The sequence below is a fragment of the Microcebus murinus genome, chromosome 16 (genome assembly GCF_040939455.1).
Source record: "Microcebus murinus isolate Inina chromosome 16, M.murinus_Inina_mat1.0, whole genome shotgun sequence".
NCBI classification, from domain to species: Eukaryota; Metazoa; Chordata; class Mammalia; order Primates; family Cheirogaleidae; genus Microcebus; species Microcebus murinus.
In genome coordinates, this window is record NC_134119.1 from 58805550 (window position 1) to 58823583 (window position 18034).

An 18034-nucleotide genomic window follows, 5' to 3' on the forward strand; every position below is an offset into this window, starting at 1 on the left:
GGTCACTTCTGCAGGCGGCAGAGAGGCTGCCAAAGCAAACCAGCCCCCGTGACTTGTAGGAAAGCAGCTGGGGGAGGGGGCTGGGGGAGGATGGGCCCGGCCAGGGCTGGAGCCAGGGCAGGGAAGGGGGCCGGGGTCCAGTGGGACTTCCCTGTTTGGGAACTGGGCAGGGAATGGCAGGCAGCATGGCCCCAGGGCTGGACAGGGCCTCCGTCTGAGTGCCTCCCCTGCAAATCCCTGTCCTTCCGTGCTCCAGCCATCCCTGGCCCTGGCCAAGCCGGTCCCTGCTCCCACCTCCCCGCAGACAGGCGCACCTGGGCCCCCTGGAGGCTGGAGGCAAGACGGTGTCCTGGGCCGCCAGGTCCAGCCCAGGCAGGCCCTGTCCCACCAGCCAGGTGGCCTCCAGCGCTGCCAATCCCGTAGTCCAGCCTCTCCCCGCCCCTTCCCCCGCCCCTCGCCCAGCCCCCTCCTCCTCAGGTGAGGCAGCCCGGCCTAGCAGGCCCCACGCCACCAACCCAACGCCTCTGCCTCCCGGCCGCCCGCTGCTGCGGGGCCACCATGCTCCTGCCCAGGCCTGGAGACTGACCCCGAGCCAGCACCACCTCGCAGCTCCGCCCCCACCTGCCGGACCCCAGGGTAAGAGCCAGGGCCCCCGGACTCGGACTCGGGTTCCAGCCCGGAGGACACGGGCTCCCTCACCTCCTGCTCAGCCCGATGCCCGCCTCCCGACAGCGGGGCCCCAGGACCTCAGACAGTGGCCCTCGACTTCTCCCCAAGGACCGAGGCGTCCAGCCCGCTCTCCCTCCAGACGCAGAGACGGGCCTCAGTTGTCCCCTCCGCCCTCGTGCTCGGGAGTCCTGGCCCCCCGGATTCCTCCTTTCCCAGGACGCGGGAGTTGAGGCCCCTCCGCCCCCCCTTCCCGCAAGCCCAGGAGCTCCAATCCTCCGATCTTCCCTCCCCAGGCTCAGGCCCAGGGGTCCCCGGTCCTGCAAACCCAGTCGTGCCCTGGCCGCTTAGACGCTGACCCCAGCCTTGAACCCAGCCCAGTCTGCGTCCGTGATCACAGCGTGCTCGGGCCAAGGCCCCGGCCCTCCAGCCTCCCTGGACGGGCGCCTGGGACTGGGGCGCCAGGATTGGGCTGGTGGAGGTCCCCAGGTCCTGCCTCCCCGTTCGTCTCCCCACAGGTCCCACCCCGGCCCGGGAGGTCAGCCGGGGAATCATTAACAAGAGGCTGTGACATGGCAGAGAAGGAGGGTGAGTCCCCTTCCCGGAGCCCAGACTTGACTTTGGCTCTGCCTGGCGCCTCTCTGCTCGACGGCAGAGCCCTCGTCCCAGCCCCATCTCCACCCCCTCTGAGGCCTCCTCCACCGGGTTAACCATTAACCCAACTTACTGTGAGCCTGTCCCACCCCCTCCCTCCCTGCTACACCATGTGACCGTCCTGGCACCCGGCCTCAGTTTCCCCTCACCCCAGTGTTTTCTCTCCTAACCCCAGACCTGCTCTCTCTCTGGGGCTAGAGTGGGGAGACCACAGCTACCGTGGTTACGGGCTCAGATTCTGGGGTTGAACACACAGGCCGGCATTTGAACCTGCCCCTGCCATCCTCCTGCTGTGTGATCTTGTGCAAGGGACAGCATTTCTCTGGGCCTCAGTTTCCCTCTGGGTGCAGCGTGGACCTTAGTACTCCCTCTGTGAGGTGGTTGGGGGCACGGACCATGTGAGACACATGCCGTAAGCCGCGGCTGTCACGGCAGAGGTTGGCAGACTTGGGGTGCCAGGGCCCCGGGACCCCCGCTGATTCCAGACTTGCCCCCCACCTCCCGGCTCTGTGGGCAAAAGAGCAGAGGGAGGACTTGGGAGTGAATGGATGGAGAGGGGAGGGACAGCAGAGGAGCCACCAGAGGGGTGACGGAGAGAAAGGCCGGTGGAGTAGCTGGCGCTGCAGGCAGGCTCTCAGCGGCGGCTCCCTCTCCACCTCTTCCACAATGGGGAGCCAGCTGGCGGGCCCTGGTTCGGAGCAGCCTTCCCTTCCTACCCTCCCCCAGCTCCTGCTGACTCCCTCTTTTCTCCCTGGAGCCAGGCTAGCTGGGGTCAGTCCCAGGCAGTAGCATTTCTAGCTGTGCGGCCCTGGGCAAGCAGCTCGCCTTCTCTGGGCCTCCACGTCCTCATCTGTAAAATGGGGCCATGGCGCACACCCCGCAGCGTGGCGTGAGGATGGAAATGCCGTGGCGGGCAGGAAGCATTCAGTGTGTTGGCTGAGATGGTCAGCTCGGATCTCTGGCCTCCTGGGGCCTCAGCGGGGCTGGCGTCTCAGACCCCAAACTGTTCAGCTGACCCCCAGGCTCACAGATGCTGCAGAGAAGGTGCTGCACCCTAGCTGAGCATGTGGACAGCAGGGCTGGCTCCTTGGGGACGGTGTCGTTCTTGGAGCTGACGGCTGGGGGGCTCCAGGGCTGGAAACCATGTCTGCAAAAACCAGGGAAGAAAAGCAGAGATGCCCGAGTAGGCAGAGGTGGTCCGGTCTGGACGCACACAGAGAACAGGTGCACGGAGGCTCCGGTGGCTTCCCGGGCAGCTCAGGCTGGGCTCGGAGGACAGTCTTGCCTCTGGGGCCCCGGGCACTGGGGGGATCACCTGGACCTTGGTGCTGGAAGGTTCCGGTGCTGCACTGACTTGCTGAGTGACCCAGGGTTGGGCCTCCCTTCCTGCTCTGCAAACAAGATGATGGATAGATTTTTTTTTTTTTTTTTTGAGACAGAGTCTCACTCTGTTGCCCAGGCTAGAGTGAGTGCCGTGGCGTCAGCCTAGCTCACAGCAACCTCAGACTCCTGGGCTTAAGCGATCCTCCTGCCTCAGCCTCCCAAGTAGCTGGGACTACAGGCACGCGCCACCATGCCCGGCTAATTTTTTCTATATATATTAGTTGGTCAATTAATTTCCTTCTATTTGTAGTAGAGACAGGGTCTCGCTCTTGCTCAGGCTGGTTTCGAACTCCTGACCTCGAGCAATCCGCCCTCCTCGGCCTCTCAGAGTGCTAGGATTGCAGGCGTGAGCCACCGCGCCCGGCCGAGATGATGGATTTAACAGCGACAAGGATTTAAGGAAAGTGGGCCAGACCGGACGGGGGGTTAGGGCAGCGGCTGCTCCTGTCTGTGTCACTGTGCTGTTGACGCGTGCCCCAAGGTGAGGCTCTGGGCGCTACCTGGGACTTGGAGTTGGAGGAGGAGACATCTGAGTTGCAACTCAAAGGATGCAGAGCACAAGGAAGAGCGAAGCTGGAAGCTGGGGCGGGGGCTGTCACAGCGGCGTGCAGTGGCGCACAGATGTTTCTGAATTTCTGGAGGTGATGTTGGAAGCGGAGCTGGGAGGTGAGGCGCGCAGCCGGACCATTTGGTCCGGGACTAGTTTTTTTTTTGGTGAGGGGCCGGCTGGTTCCTTGGCAGTGCTGGGTCCCTCCACAAGGTGGCGCTGCTGGTTATTCTTTGTTTCTCTTGTCTGCTCTGTATTCTCCAAGTTCTGTGGTTTTGGTGGCTTTTTGGAAACTCTATCAGGTGTTTCATAATGACCTTGCGTGGCTATCTGGGAACCTGGGGAAACATGTTCAACCCCCAACTCCCTAAAAGCTAGGCTTATATCCTTGAGGGGCCGAAATGCCAGGCCTTAGCCTCTGTCCGGGGGGCACTGGGGAGCCACAGAGGGTTACAGGTAGGGAAGGGACAGGTTGGATGCCCAGCAGTTGGGGGGCCTGCACCCAGGCCGGGCTGTGGAAGGGCAGGAATGAGAGTCGCTCAAGAGGCCCGAGGGACCGCAGGCCTGGGAGCTGGGGGGGTTGGGGTGGGGCAGGAGAAGTGTCCTGCTTACAAGGGACAGTCCGGGAGGTGACACTGGGCCTGAGAGGAAGAACATGTCCGGGGAGACGTTGAGGCCATTCTGGCGGTGTGGTTCCAAGAGGCTGCAGGACCCCCGATCTGGGACTTAGAAGAGTCCAGGGCTGGGGACATGGAGGAGAAACGAGCCACAGCGGCGGGTGGGACAGACTTAGGAGGAGCGGGGCGTGGCTGCAGCCCACCCCGTGAACCCCAGATTTCAGGGAGGAGGAGGAGCGGGGCTGTGGCTGCGGCCCACCCCGTGACCCCCAGATTTCAGGGAGGAGGAGGAGGAGCGGGGGCGTGGCCGCGGCCCACCCCGTGACCCCCAGATTTCAGGGAGGAGGAGCGGGGGCGTGGCCGCGGCCCACCCCGTGAACCCCAGATTTCAGGGAGGAGGAGGAGGAGCGGGGGCGTGGCTGAGGCCCACCCCGTGACCCCCAGATTTCAGGGAGGAGGAGCGGGGGCGTGGCCGCGGCCCACCCCGTGAACCCCAGATTTCAGGGAGGAGGAGGAGCGGGGGCGTGGCCGCGTCCCACCCCGTTAACCCCAGATTTCAGGCAGGAGGAGGAGCGGGGGCGTGGCTGCGGCCCACCCCGTGACCCCAGATTTCAGTGAGGAGGAGGAGCGGGGGCGTGGCCGCGTCCCACCCCGTGACCCCAGATTTCAGGGAGGAGGAGGAGCTGGGGCGTGGCCGCGTCCCACCCCGTGACCCCCAGATTTCAGGGAGGAGGAGGAGCGGGGGCGTGGCCGCGTCCCACCCCGTGACCCCCAGATTTCAGGGAGGAGGAGGAGCGGGGGCGTGGCCGCGTCCCACCCCGTGACCCCCAGATTTCAGGGAGGAGGAGGAGCGGGGGCGTGGCCGCGTCCCACCCCGTGACCCCCAGATTTCAGGGAGGAGGAGGAGCGGGGGCGTGGCTACGGCCCACCCCGTGACCCCCAGATTTCAGGGAGGAGGAGGAGGAGCGGGGGCGTGGCCGCAGCCCACCCCGTGAACCCCAGATTTCAGGGAGGAGGAGGAGGAGCGGGGGCGTGGCCGCGGCCCACCCCGTGAACCCCAGATTTCAGGGAGGAGGAGGAGGAGCGGGGGCGTGGCTGCGGCCCACCCCGTGAACCCCAGATTTCAGGGAGGAGGAGGAGCGGGGGCGTGGCTGCGGCCCACCCCGTGACCCCCAGATTTCAGGGAGGAGGAGGGGGTGTGTGGCCGAGGCCCACCTCGTGACCCCAGATTTCAGGGAGGAGGTGGGGGGGCGGGTACAGCCCTCTCGGAGAAGCAGAGGCAAAGCCAGGTGTGCGCTGCCCGGAAGTCCAAGGAGGACAGCATTTCGTTCAGGAAGCTGGAGTCACCTAAGCCTCCAAAGGGGTCACCTCTGAGGGTGACCTATTCCGCAGCCAAATGTTGGGGACGGAGAACTGTCCCGTGGGACCCGCGGGGCGCCTGGGGCTGCCGGAGAGGCGGGGCAGAGTCTGGGGAGGAGGGGGGACTCGCTGAGCAAAAGCCCCTGTCGCCTCCACGGGTCATGGGGTCGATGATGCCGCACTCGCGCAGAGTGAGGACGCTTCCTGTCCCAGCAAAGACACGCAGGGCGGGCGAGTCCCACATTGGAGGACCAGAGTGAGGACGCTTCCTGTCCCAGGAAAGACACCCAGGGCAGACCTGTCCCACAGTGGAGGACCAGAGTGAGGACGCTTCCTGTCCCAGCAAAGACACCCAGGGCAGACCTGTCCCACACTGGAGGACCAGAGTGAGGACGCTTCCTGTCCCAGCAAAGACACCCAGGGCAGACCCGTCCCACAGTGGAGGACCAGAGTGAGGACGCTTCCTGTCCCAGCAAAGACACCCAGGGCAGACCCGTCCCACACTGGAGGACCAGAGTGAGGAGCTTCCTGTCCCAGCAAAGACACCCAGGGCAGACCCGTCCCACACTGGAGGACCAGAGTGAGGACGCTTCCTGTCCCAGCAAAGACACGCAGGGCAGACCCGTCCCACACTGGAGGACCAGAGTGAGGAGCTTCCTGTCCCAGCAAAGACACCCAGGGCAGACCTGTCCCACATTGGAGGACCAGAGTGAGGACGCTTCCTGTCCCAGCAAAGACACCCAGGGCAGACCTGTCCCACATTGGAGGACCAGAGTGAGGACGCTTCCTGTCCCAGCAAAGACACGCAGGGCGGGCGCGTCCCACAGTGGAGGACCAGAGTGAGGACGCTTCCTGTCCCCTCTGAGGCACCTGTTTTGGAGGTGCCTGAAGTTCTCTGAACGGAAATCGTGGAAGGAGGTTCTTCCTCTCACCGCGGGAGACACGGGTGGCACTGCTTGCTCCCTGTCCCGCCAAACCTGCCGGGACCGTAGGCCGGGTTCCGCGTGGCCGAGAGCCCTGGCAGGCACCTCTGAGAACAAAGAGCTCAGGACCAGCGGGATGGCCGCAGGGAGCCAAGACCTCCCGCAGGAACGGGGTGGGGGGCGGGGGGCGGAGTGGGGGGTGACTGGCGTGTCCCTCTCAGGCAGGGCTCAACTGTCCCCTGGCCCCCGGGGGCCTCTCTGGGGGAAGGGAGTGTGCCCTCGTGCCTCGATAGGAGCCGCTGAGCTCTCAAATTCCTAAGACACTCAGACAGTGGCCGTCCCAGGAAGGCGCTGGACCGCTCCCTGCCCTGCCCCGGGTGCTGGCCGGGCGCCACACGCAGGGGGGAGCTGGGAGGTCCTGCGCCCTGGGCGTGCTCTGCGGATGCCGAGGGCAGTGGAGCCGCAGCCAGGCCCAGCGGAAGGCTTTCAGCAGCCCTGTCTGCTGGCCCTCCCACAATCCCTGGCCAAGGGGCCAGGACCGCTGTTGCACTCAGGATAAAGTCCCTCTTCTCCAGGGGCCACCAGTCCTCCGTAGCGGCCCCAGCCTTGGTTCCCACCACCTTCCTCGAGCCCGTGCCGCCCGGCCACCTCCCTGGCCGCTCCAGCCCTCTGAGGGGTCATGCACGTCGAGCTTATTCCTGCCGCAGGCCTTTGCCTGTGCTGTTCTCTCTGCCCACCTTGCTCTTCCCTGAGGTCTTCGCATGGCCTCACCTTCCAGATCTTAGCTCCAAAGTCCCTCCCTGGGGAGGCCCTCCCCGCCCACCTGCGCCCACAGCCCGCCCTCGCTGCCTTCACTGCCTTCGCTGCAATCTGGGAACTATCCGGTTCATTCACTCGTGTACTCGTTGATTTCCCCAACTCCCCGTCTACGCGGGAGCCCCCTCGGGCCATCACCTCGTCTGTCTTGTCTGGGGTGCGTTCCCAGAGCCTGGAACGGTGCCAGGCACACAGTGGGTGCTCGGTAGGACGGTAAGCAAGTAAGGTCCCATTTTACTGATGGGAAAACTGAGGCTCAGGGAGGTGTAGGCAGCTGCCCAGGACCACACAGCATTTTAAGAACCTGCCCTGAGCCAGGTACTCCCACAGGTGAGAGGTAGTGTGGCTTTGTGGCCATATGCTAGGGGCCCCGCACCACGCCTGCCCAGGGTTCGGGACCCTGAGTCACTGTGGGCGGGTGACTCCACTCCTCTGAGCTGCCTGAAGCATGAGGATCCTCATGTGGGGTTGAGATAAGGACTGAACAAGTTAATGAGCCCAGTTTGGCTATTATTATTATTTAAAAGAACTTTAAAGTGTTATTTTCAGGGGTGGGTGCTAGGTGGATGCCCATTTAATAGATGAGGACACTGAGGCTCAAAGATATGATGCCACCTGCCCAAGGCCCCGGCTAGGAAGGGGTAAGGCCAGTATTTTAAGTGAGGCTGGCAAATTTGGATTTTCCACCTCCAGGGGTGGATTCGATCGGAGCTGGGTCCTGCGAGAGGGGTCTGGTTTGTGGGGTACCCAGGGCAAAGCATCTAGAACAGCAGAAAGAACAGGGGTGGCCGGGCGCGGTGGCTCACGCCTGTAATCCTAGCACTCTGGGAGACCGAGGCGGGTGGATCGCTCGAGGTCAGGAGCTCGAAACCAGCCTGAGCGAGAGCGAGACCCCGTCTCTACTAAAAATAGAAAGAAACTAATTGACCAACTAAAAAATACATACACATACAGGCATGGTGGCACATGCCTGTAGTCCCAGCTACTCGGGAGGCTGAGGTAGGAGGATCACTTGAGCCCAGGAGTTTGAGGTTGCTGTGAGCTAGGCTGGCGCCACGGCACTCACTCTAGCCTGGGCAACAAAGTGAGACTCTGTCTCAAAAAAAAAAAAAAAAAAAGAACAGGGGTGACAGCAGGGAAGGGAGCTGCCAAGAGGGCAAAGGTCAGGGGTCACAGTCCCCAAGAGGCTCCAAGAACATCTGGAAGAGTCGGCAGGAGTGAGAGGTCCAGGAAGAGATGGCGCAGAACGATGACGGAAATATAGAAGTGCATGGTCGTTGGGGAGGAGAAATCCCAGAAGTGCCAGGAAAGTGCTGGAAGGGAGGCCGGGACGGTGGCAGCTGGCACAGCCGTGGCCCCTTCCCAGCTGGAAGCCCCGGGGGACTTAGACACCTGGCTGTTCACGCAGCAGGGCAGGGAGGGCCCTGCCCACCGCTCAGCGCCGGGACACTGGGCCCAGGGTGCTGCCTGCTCGGGCGCCATCCCTTTGCCCCGGGGGGCAGGGCAGAGCCGGCCCGGTGCCCAGCCCCTGCCGCGGTGAGGACAGGCCTGGCTGTGGCCCCAGCATGCTGTCTGTTGCAGGTGGCCGTGCCGTGCCATGCTGCTCTGGACCCAAGGTGGCAGCTCTCGCCGCGGGGACCCTGCTGCTGCTGACGGGCATCGGGGCGGCGTCCTGGGCCATCGGTGAGAGCGGTCCCCGCGCCTCTGCCCTGCCCCGGGCCCTGCAGCCTCCCGCCCGCCCTCACCTCTGCCTTCTCTGCAGCGACTGTCCTCCTCAGGAGTGACCAGGAGCCGCTGTACCCAGGTGAGCAAGCAGCGCGGGCCCCGGGGAGCCCCGGTGGAGACCCGCGTCCGGCGGGAGCGCGATGGCAGTTATTTTTTGCATGCATGTGGGAATGCCTGCGGACCTGCTAATAATAATAGCGCGTTTGTGCTGGGGGCCTGCTGTGTGCCAGGCACTACACACCCCCCGTGTCTCACCCAGTGTTTTCCACACTCCGGATGTATTACCCGTTAGTGCATCGGGAAATTAAACCAGTGAGTTGGAAAAACCACGTTTTTTAAAAGTATGAAATAGAAAATATGAAAATATCCGGGTACATCTCTCTTTGGGGGTGGGGGAGAAGGTTTTGTTAATCTTTTGGTTTTGTGTATTCGTATCCATCCAACCCCACTGCATTCTTGCAGCAGCCGTGTGAGGCTGGGATTGTTGCTCTCATTTTACGGATGGGGAAACTGAGGCTCACAGCCATGTGGTGGTTTGCCCCGGACTACAGGGCTCCTAGGGGCTACATTATAATGTAAAAATATATTTCGTGCTGTGGGGCATGGTCAAAACACGTTTGAGAGGCACGGTGTGAATCCAGTGGAACTTTCTAGCTCTCCAAGGAGGTAGTTGCTATTATTTAGCCCCATTTTACAGATGTGGAAAGTGAGGGCCAGGGAGGACGCACAGCTGGTGAATGATGGGGCCGGCAATGGCTCTTCGATGTGGCTATTTTAGATGTCTCTGCAGGCATGCGAAATGAATGGGCTCACGAATGAATAGATGAAGACACTATTAATAATCATGGGATGAATGCATGAATCTTTCCCAGTGCCAGCTCCAAGCTGCCCGTTCCTTGATGCCGGGCAGCAGGAAGAAAGGGAAGTTGAATGGTGGGATGGATTTTTCACTCCCATAATGAGTCTCATCTAATTCCGTAAAGGATTTGGCTCTTGCTAAAAGAAGTGAAGATCCAGGCATAAAAAGCCAATGTCAACATTAACCATCCCCTCCAGCGCTCAGAGAGCATCTACATGTGCCAGGACTTGACGGTATCGAGTCATTAAAGCGTCACAACAGGCCGGGCGCGGTGGCTCACGCCTGTAATCCTAGCTCTCTGGGAAGCCGAGGCGGGCGGATTGCTCGAGGTCAGGAGTTCGAAACCAGCCTGAGCAAGAGCGAGACCCCGTCTCTACTATAAATAGAAAGAAACTAATTGGCCAACTAATATATATAGAAAAAATTAGCCGGGCATGGTGGCGCATGCCTGTAGTCCCAGCTACTCGGGAGGCTGAGGCAGGAGGATCGCTTGAGCCCAGGAGTTTGAGGTTGCTGTGAGCTAGGCTGACGCCACGGCACTCACTCTAGCCTGGGCAACAAAGCGAGACTCTGTCTCAAAAAAAAAAAAAAAAAAAGCGTCACAACAACCCGTTTCCATATGGGGAAACCGAGGCACAAAAAGGCCAGGCGACTTTCCCCCAGGTCACAGAGTGACTTGGCGGCAGCGCTGGGGTTTGAGTTTGCCAAGAAACTGGCGACATAATTGCTGCGGCGTTTACCAGCAGGCCTGAGAGGTTGGGGCTGTTACCATCCCGGCATTTTGCACATGGGGAAACTGAGGCCCACAGGGAAGTGAACTGACTTGCCCAAGAACACACGTGAGACAAGTGGCAGAGGAAAGGGTTCACGCCCCTGCCAAGAGCCACCTCCACCCCCTCCACCTTGGCTCCTGTGCCAGAGGGTGAAATCCCAGCACCTCGCAGGCTCCAAGCCTCCTAGGGTGGGGGCCCCACTGCGCCCCAACCTCGCACGTGCTTCCGGAACCGCCTGGGCTCCAGTCCCCGGGCTGCCTCTCCCTCAAATGACCCCTTTGCAGGAAGCCTTAGCTCACCTGCTTCTTTCCGGCTCACACCTAGAAGCAGGTTTCGGTTCTAGACTGTCACTACTGAGCTGTGGGCCTGTCCGACCCTCGGTTTCCTCATCTGTGAGATGGGCATGAGAATTCATCCGATGACATAATTATCCATGCAGTGCTCGGCCCCTAGCCACACCATAAACGCCGGCTTTGGTTTCTCACCCTTCAGGCTGGAACCTTCCTGAGCAAGGCCTGCCGGGACCCCCGGACCCCATGTCCCTCCCGCCCCACGGCTGTCCCTGCTGCCCCTGGTAACACTCCTCACATTTGCAGTTAATTACTCACTCCTGGCGAATTCCAGGAGGGCAGGGACACTTTGTTTACTGTCAGACAGTGCCTGGCACAGAGCAGGTGCTCAGGAAATCTTTGCTTAACGGATGAGCCGAAGGACAAGTCCCCAAGAAGGGCGAGCTGGTCCTGAGCCCCCATCTGCAGCGTAAGTGGGTCAGGATTCAGAGCCGGCTCTGGCCGGCCGGCGCCCTTTCCTTGTCCTCGCGGTTTTTCAAAAATGTTGGGAAATTATGAAACAAACAAACAAAAAGAAACAACTCCCGAATTGTATTGCCACCCCATTTTTCCAAGATTTTTCACACCTCTAAATTTATCAATTTGGGGAGCACATGAAGTGGCCCAGAACATGCCTTCTGTGTTGCTTAAAATAATAGAAACAAGAACAAAGAATTTAAAAGTGAGAAACAGTGGCATAGAATATGGCTTTAAAAATAGTTGGAAGGGGCATTTGATGCCCCCCCCAACTCTCCCAACACACATCCCTAAAATGCTATCTCCCCCCGCCCCCCCCAAAACCTCACACTTTCTGGAAATCACATTTCTGGAGCAGTTGGGAGTCATTTTAAAATAAAAATCCACCCTCTTTCCCCGGTTGGTATTTCAAACCCCAAGTCTTGGTCTTGGAACTCAGGGGGTGGTGGGCACCACCCATCAGGGGTGCCAGGGGTCCCCTGCTCCCACGGGGGACAGCCAGGTGGCTTCTCAGTCCTGGTCGAGGATGAGTGCATTTGGGGTGAGGGACAGGCAAGGCTTGGTGTGAGACCCACAGGGATATGCAGGTCTCGATTCGGTTCCTGGTTTTGCCGGTTGATAGCTGTCTGCCCTTGAGCCTCAGTTTCCCCATCTGTAAGATGGGCATAGAAATGGTCGCCATGCCTAGTGACCTCCCCCAGTGGACGGAGCCAGTGTTATTATTACTGTGCCATTGTTTAAGCCTCAGAGGGGGTGTGGGGGTCGCTCGAGGGGCTGTCTAGGGTGACATTGAAAGCTGGGGTTTGGAGTCACTCAAGGCCTGGTTCCAAGTCCCCTCTCTCTGCTTCTCATGCACTTGGTGATGTTGGGGGTGTCACCCTGCCTCTGCAAGCTTCAGTTTCCACATCTGGAAAATAGGGGTGACCTTCGTGCCCTATTGGGGGGGTTAGGGGTGACGAGGCCTCGGTTGGCAGTGGGGCAGGGAGAGCATGTAGCTGCGCCCTGGGCACACGGTAGGTCCTCAGCAGGCCAGGGCTCTCCTTGTCCAGACCTCTTAGCCGGGGCGAGGCCTCACCGGTTTCCTCCTAAGAGGACGGGAAAGCAAGTTTTCGGCAGAATGTGCTCTCAGAACGCACAGGAGGCTCAAGAGTTTTACGGCCGGCCTTTCCCCAAACCTGCCCCTCCCTGCCGTCCCCATCTCTGCCAGCGCCAGCTCCATCCTAGAGTTTCAGGACAAACCCCTTGGGCTGTCCCTGAGCCCTCGCTTTCCTCGACATTCACGCACGAATCCAGTCCCTCAGCAAACCCTGTCGGCTCCGCCTACAAAACCCCTCCAGAATCTAAACCCTTCTCCCCTCCACTGCCCCCACCCTGGCCCGGCCTCTGTCCCCTCCCGCCTGGACATCCGGGCCAGCCTCCTCCCTGGTCTCCCGCTCTGTCCCTGCCCCCGAGGTCTGGTCCCCACCTGCAGCCAGAGGGGGCCTGGGAACACCTGGGTCGGGTCTGGGCCCCCAGGCTCCAGAAGCCTAATGTTGGTCTGTTTCCCCCCTCTCTCCCCCTCGCTTCCTCGCTCTGGGCCGTTGTTGCACTGGCACCTCCTTGCCCTACTTTGCTGTCCCCTCAGTGTCTGCGCGACTCCTTCACACCTCCTCCGGATCCCTGCCCACCTGCCACCTTCCCAGGGTTGCCTACCTGCCCACACATCGGGATGTGCAGCCTCACCCCCACGCCGCTCTCCTCCCTCTGTTGAGATGTATTTGCCTCCGTGGCCCCTTCTTTCCTTAGGACACATGATCTACTTTTTACTTGTCTGTCCCATTAGTTATTCCGTCTCACCTGCTGGGCTTTGGGCATTGTCGCAGGGGCAGGGGTTTTTGTCTGACTTGGGCATTGCCGTGGCAATTTGTCCGTTGCCTAAAATAGAGCTGGCACTTTGGGTAAATATAAATGAGCCACCCCGAGGGCCAGGGCCTGCCTGGGGTGTTGCGGGACTCTTCTGACGTCCTGTGGGCAGCAGATGGGGGACTTCAGGGAACATCAGTTCCCAGCACAAATTGTCCCCCGCCCAGCCCCAGACATGAGTGACCAGCTTAGGAACGCTGGCAGAAAGAGAGTTCCTCCTGGTTTCCCGCGGGGCCAGCCAGAGTCCCAGGGCTGCGGCTCATTGGCCTGACTTGAGCCGTCAGGTCTCTCATTGGCCTGACTCGAGCCGTCGGGTCTCTCATTGGCCTGACTCGAGCCGTGGGGCCTCTCATTGGCCTGGCTCGAGCCGTGGGGCCTCTCATTGGCCTGGCTCAAGCCGTCAAGTCTCTCATTGGCCTGGCTCGAGCCGTCGGGCCTCTCATTGGCCTGGCTCGAGCCATCGGGCCTCTCATTGGCCTGGCTCGAGCCGTCGGGCCTCTCATTGGCCTGGCTCGAGCCGTCGGGCCTCTCATTGGCCTGGCTCGAGCCGTCGGGCCTCTCATTGGCCTGGCTCGAGCCGTTGGGCCTCTCATTGGCCCGGCTCGAGCCGTCGCGTCTCTCATTGGCCCGGCTCGAGCCATGGGGCCTCTCATTGGCCTGGCTCGAGCCGTCGCGTCTCTCATTGGCCCGGCTCGAGCCGTGGGGCCTCGGTGCCCGCTGTGGGCCCCGCTGGGGTGCAGGGCTGGCGCCGCGTGGGCGCAGGGCGGGCTAGGGAGCGGCCGTGGGACCCAGGCGCCCGGCCCTGTCCCCCGCAGTGCAGGTGGGCGCGGTGGACGCGCGGCTCGCCGTGTTCGACAGGACGGAGGGGACGTGGCGGCTGCTGTGCTCCTCGCGCTCCAACGCCAGGGCGGCCGGGCTGGGCTGCGAGGAGATGGGCTTCCTCAGGTACTGGGGCGCCCGCAGGGGGGCGGGGAGGGGCGGGGAGCAGGCCTGACCCCGGCCCTGCCCAGGGCGCTGGCCCACTCGGAGCTGGACGTGAGGACGGCGGGCGCCAACGGCACGTCGGGCTTCTTCTGCGTGGACGAGGGGCGGCTGCCGCACGCGCAGAGGCTGCTGGAGGTCATCTCCGTGTGGTGAGGACGGCGGGCGGGGGCCACACCCCGGGCCCGCAGTCCCGGGCACCGCACCCGCCCCGCTCGCTTCCCTTGGACCCGTCGTAATTGCTTTCTGTGTTTCCCGTCTCTCCCAGCGACTGCCCCAGGGGCCGCTTCTTGGCTGCCATCTGCCAAGGTGAGACCCTGCACCTCAGGACCCCTCCCGCACACCCTCGGGGCCGGTCCCCTGAGACCCTCCCCGGCTCTGGGGGCCTCGGGCTCCAGGCTCCTTGCGCCGGCCCGACCACCCGCGTGCCCCCCAGACTGCGGCCGCAGGAAGCTGCCCGTGGATCGCATCGTGGGGGGCCAGGACTCCAGCCTGGGCAGGTGGCCCTGGCAGGTCAGCCTTCGCTACGACGGCGCGCACCTGTGTGGGGGCTCCCTGCTGTCCGGAGACTGGGTGCTGACGGCCGCCCACTGTTTCCCCGAGTGAGTCGCCTCCTCCCTGTGCCGGTGGCGGTGGGGGAGGGGCAGGGGCTATGCCCGGGGCGGCCGGCCACCCCCCCTCCTGTTCCCCGGCAGGCGGAACCGCGTGCTGTCCCGCTGGCGAGTGTTCGCGGGGGCCGTGGCCCAGGCCTCTCCCCAGGGCCTGCAGCTGGGCGTGCAAGCCGTGGTCTACCACGGGGGCTACCTTCCCTTTCGGGACCCCAACAGCGAGGAGAACAGCAACGACATCGCCCTGGTCCACCTCTCCAGCCCCCTGCCCCTCACAGGTGAGTCTGGGAGCCGAGCCTTGGCTTGGGGAATTGAGGACAGGAGGACCGAGGAGGAGGCCAGGGGCTTGGAGAATAAACTTACCATTCGGGTGATAGTGACCTTGAGGAGCACACGCTGGGCTTAACCGTGATTGGTGCAGCCACTTGGGGAAACTGGCGTTTCCTCGAAAAGTTAAACGTAAAGCTGCTGCTTTATTTTATTTTATTTTAATTCCACTCCTAGGGTGTACACCCAAGAGAAATGAAACGCATGTCCACAGGAAAACTTGTTCACAAACATTCATAGCAGCATTATTGATAATAGCCGAAAGACAGAAACAACCCAAATGTATACACAACCCAAATGTGCATCATCTGACAAATGGGTAAAGAAAGTGTGGTATATCCATGCACTAGAATAATACTTGACCTTAAAAAGGAACGAAGTACTGATTTATGCTGCGGCCTGCACGAACCTTGGAAACTTTATGCCAAGTGGAAGAACCCAGAGCCCAGGGGCCATACACTGTATGATTCTGTTAATCTGAAATGTTCAGATTAGGCAGATCCACTGAAGTAGAAAGTACATTAATGGTTGTCGGGGTGGGAGGTGGGCTGGGGGTTGCGTGGGGCTGGGGCTGGGGCTGGGGCTGGGGAGATTGAGAGGTGATTGGAAAAGGATATAGGGTTTCTTTTGGGGGTGGTGAGACGTTCTACATCGATCGCAGAGATGGTTGCAGTTTCCCTTATCTGCAAAATGCCTTCCTAGGGTTGTTGAGACGATTAAAAGGGTTAACGTAAGAGCTTAGGGAGGGACCAGCACACAGTGAGCACTCAGTAAAGCTAGCAGTTGTTCCACTGTTATTATCATCACCAGGTATATGAACGCCCCTTATGTGCCAGGCATGCTACCCAGCAATTCACCAATTTCTCAGTACAGCCTCTGGGGAGAAACGGTCATTATTTTCATTCTGCAGTTGAGAGCTCTGAGACCCAGGCAGGTGAAGTCGCCAGCCGGCAGCAGTCAGGGCTGCCAGGACTGCTTGCGTGGGTCGTGCACTTCACAAGGGCACCCCAGCTCAGGGGCACATGGAGGCCGCTGGGCGGGGGCTTGTGCCAGGTGGGCTGGCCAGCAGGGGCTAGCCCGGCGCGGTCTCTGTCACAGAATACATCCAGCCCGTGTGCCTCCCGGCTGCCGGCCAGGCCCTGGTGGACGGCAAGATCTGCACGGTGACAGGCTGGGGCAACACGCAGTACTACGGTGAGTCCGGTCCTCTGCCTGCGACGCCCCCGCCAGGGAGACTCTGAGCTGGGCTGGGGAGGGCAGTGCGGCAGGCCGAGTGACTCCGGGCCCTGGGGTGCGGGGACGCCAAGGGGCGTGGGGCGGGGCACCAGGAGGGCAGGGGGGTGTGCACGCTCCCCAGCTCCGCCAGCCTTGCCGCACACCCCCAGGCCAACAGGCTGGGGTGCTCCAGGAGGCACGAGTCCCCATAATCAGCAATGATGTCTGCAATGGCCCTGACTTCTACGGGAACCAGATCAAGCCCAAGATGTTCTGTGCCGGCTACCCCGAGGGTGGCGTCGATGCCTGCCAGGTGAGCGGCTGCCTGGGGACAGCCCGGCTCCTGCCAGCCCAGGGACGGAGACACGGGGCAGCGGGAGGCCGGGCTCCCTCTCTTAGGGCCGGACGGCTCTGGGGCCCCGTGGCCGTCCGAGAGGCCAGCCGTCTCGGCCTCCAGCCGGGCCTCCGCTCGCCCTCGCAGGGTGACAGTGGTGGCCCCTTCGTGTGCGAGGACGGCATCTCCCGGACGCCGCGCTGGCGGCTGTGCGGCATCGTGAGCTGGGGTACCGGCTGTGCCCTGGCCCAGAAGCCCGGCGTCTACACCAAAGTCAGCGACTTCCGGGAGTGGATCTTCCAGGCCATAAAGGTGAACCTTGGGCCTGGGTGGGAGACGGGGTGGGGGACGTTTGGGACGTTGGTGGGGGCAGAGGTTTTCCAGGAAACCCAAGCTGGGGCCTGGAAGAGCCCCCTCCCGCCCCAGGGAACAGACGGACATCAGAGGGACCCCGGGGAGGGGAGAGGAGGGGAGGGCGTCGCGGGACTGGGCGGAGGCCTCTCAGACCTCGGAAGCCCCAGTTGTCTTTCCCCAGACTCACTCCGAGGCCAGCGGCATGGTGACCCAGCTCTGACCCGTGGCTTCTCCTCGCTGCGTTCGCCTCCAGGGTCCGAGTTGATCCAGGTGGCGCCGGCCCCACGTGGGGGGATCCACGCCGGGCCTAGGACGGAACCATTCTCTTCTTGGGCCCAGCCCACAGGCCCAAGGACGCCCTGCCTCCAGGGCCCTCTCTTCCACAGTGGCGGGCCCACTCAGCCCCGGGACCACCCGAGCCTCACTGTCCCACCCCCCATGTAAATATTGTTCTGCCATCTGGGGACTCTCATCTAGGTGCCCCTGGTGACGGGATTCTCTTTAAATAATAAAGACGGTTTTGATTAACCCGGCTTCTGAGCTTTCCAATGTAAGCAGCAAAGAGGACATTTTTAGGGGAGGGGAGTGGAGGGAGGAATTAGGGCCTGGAACAAATCAGGTGGGGAGTACAATTCCCCAGTTCCCACTGGCCTTAGAGAGATTTTTTAACTGGTTCACTTAACTGCAAATGCCCTGGAGCACACTGGCTTCAGGTACGGCTGGATCCAGCTGCTTTCTCAAATCCACTTTACGCTGAGTCAGCTTCATTTCCAATCAACTTTCCCTACAGCCAGAGACAGAGATGCCCCAATCACACAAACTCCAGACGTATGTGCTGTGGACCAGCTTAGCAGCCCCAGTGGAAAGGGGCTATTTCTTTCCCAGTAGCTCCAGCAAACAAACAAAAGTCCCAGGCCAGGCTCTCATTGGACAGATTTGGGTCATGTGCTCATTCGTCATCCAGTCACTGTGCACCTGCTGCATAAGATGGGGGTGGGGAGGCTAGGGCTTCAAGAACTGGATGACCTGCATGTGGGAGATTCCCGGAACAAAGGAAAATAGGGTGCTATTTTCTGAAAAAGTGAAAGTAGATGCCCAGGGAGCAAAAAAGACACCTACCCTGGGCCAGCACAGAAAACATGGCATCCTATAGGGTGGAGACGGGGGTGCCAGGCCCTGTGAGCA

The 18034-nt window shown here is 61.5% G+C and overlaps 1 protein-coding gene across 2 annotated transcripts; it reads left to right on the forward strand.

The window, feature by feature from the left end:
- The first annotated feature begins 471 nt into the window (after positions 1 to 471).
- HPN (hepsin) lies at positions 472 to 17377 on the forward strand. Of its 2 annotated transcripts, none has more exons than XM_075992996.1 (13): positions 472 to 636; positions 1185 to 1254; positions 8547 to 8648; positions 8728 to 8769; positions 13846 to 13975; positions 14041 to 14163; positions 14280 to 14320; positions 14448 to 14613; positions 14707 to 14897; positions 16045 to 16140; positions 16332 to 16474; positions 16643 to 16807; positions 17103 to 17377. In XM_075992996.1, exons 2-13 carry the CDS (start codon positions 1239 to 1241, stop codon positions 17112 to 17114), a joined length of 1227 nt encoding a protein of 408 aa, XP_075849111.1. In that variant the 5' UTR covers positions 472 to 636; positions 1185 to 1238; the 3' UTR covers positions 17115 to 17377. The 2 variants fall into 2 exon arrangements, with proteins under 2 accessions (XP_075849111.1, XP_012630529.1); XM_012775075.3 differs by having other exon boundaries at positions 474 to 636; positions 17031 to 17377.
- Positions 17378 to 18034: the final 657 nt, after the last annotated feature.

Coding starts and splice junctions, on each gene's coding strand:
- HPN (XM_012775075.3), top strand. Junction 14,164..14,279: donor CTGGAGGTCATCTCCGTGTG/GTGAGGACGGCG, acceptor CGTCTCTCCCAG/CGACTGCCCCAGGGGCCGCT. Junction 14,614..14,706: donor GCCGCCCACTGTTTCCCCGA/GTGAGTCGCCTC, acceptor GTTCCCCGGCAG/GCGGAACCGCGTGCTGTCCC.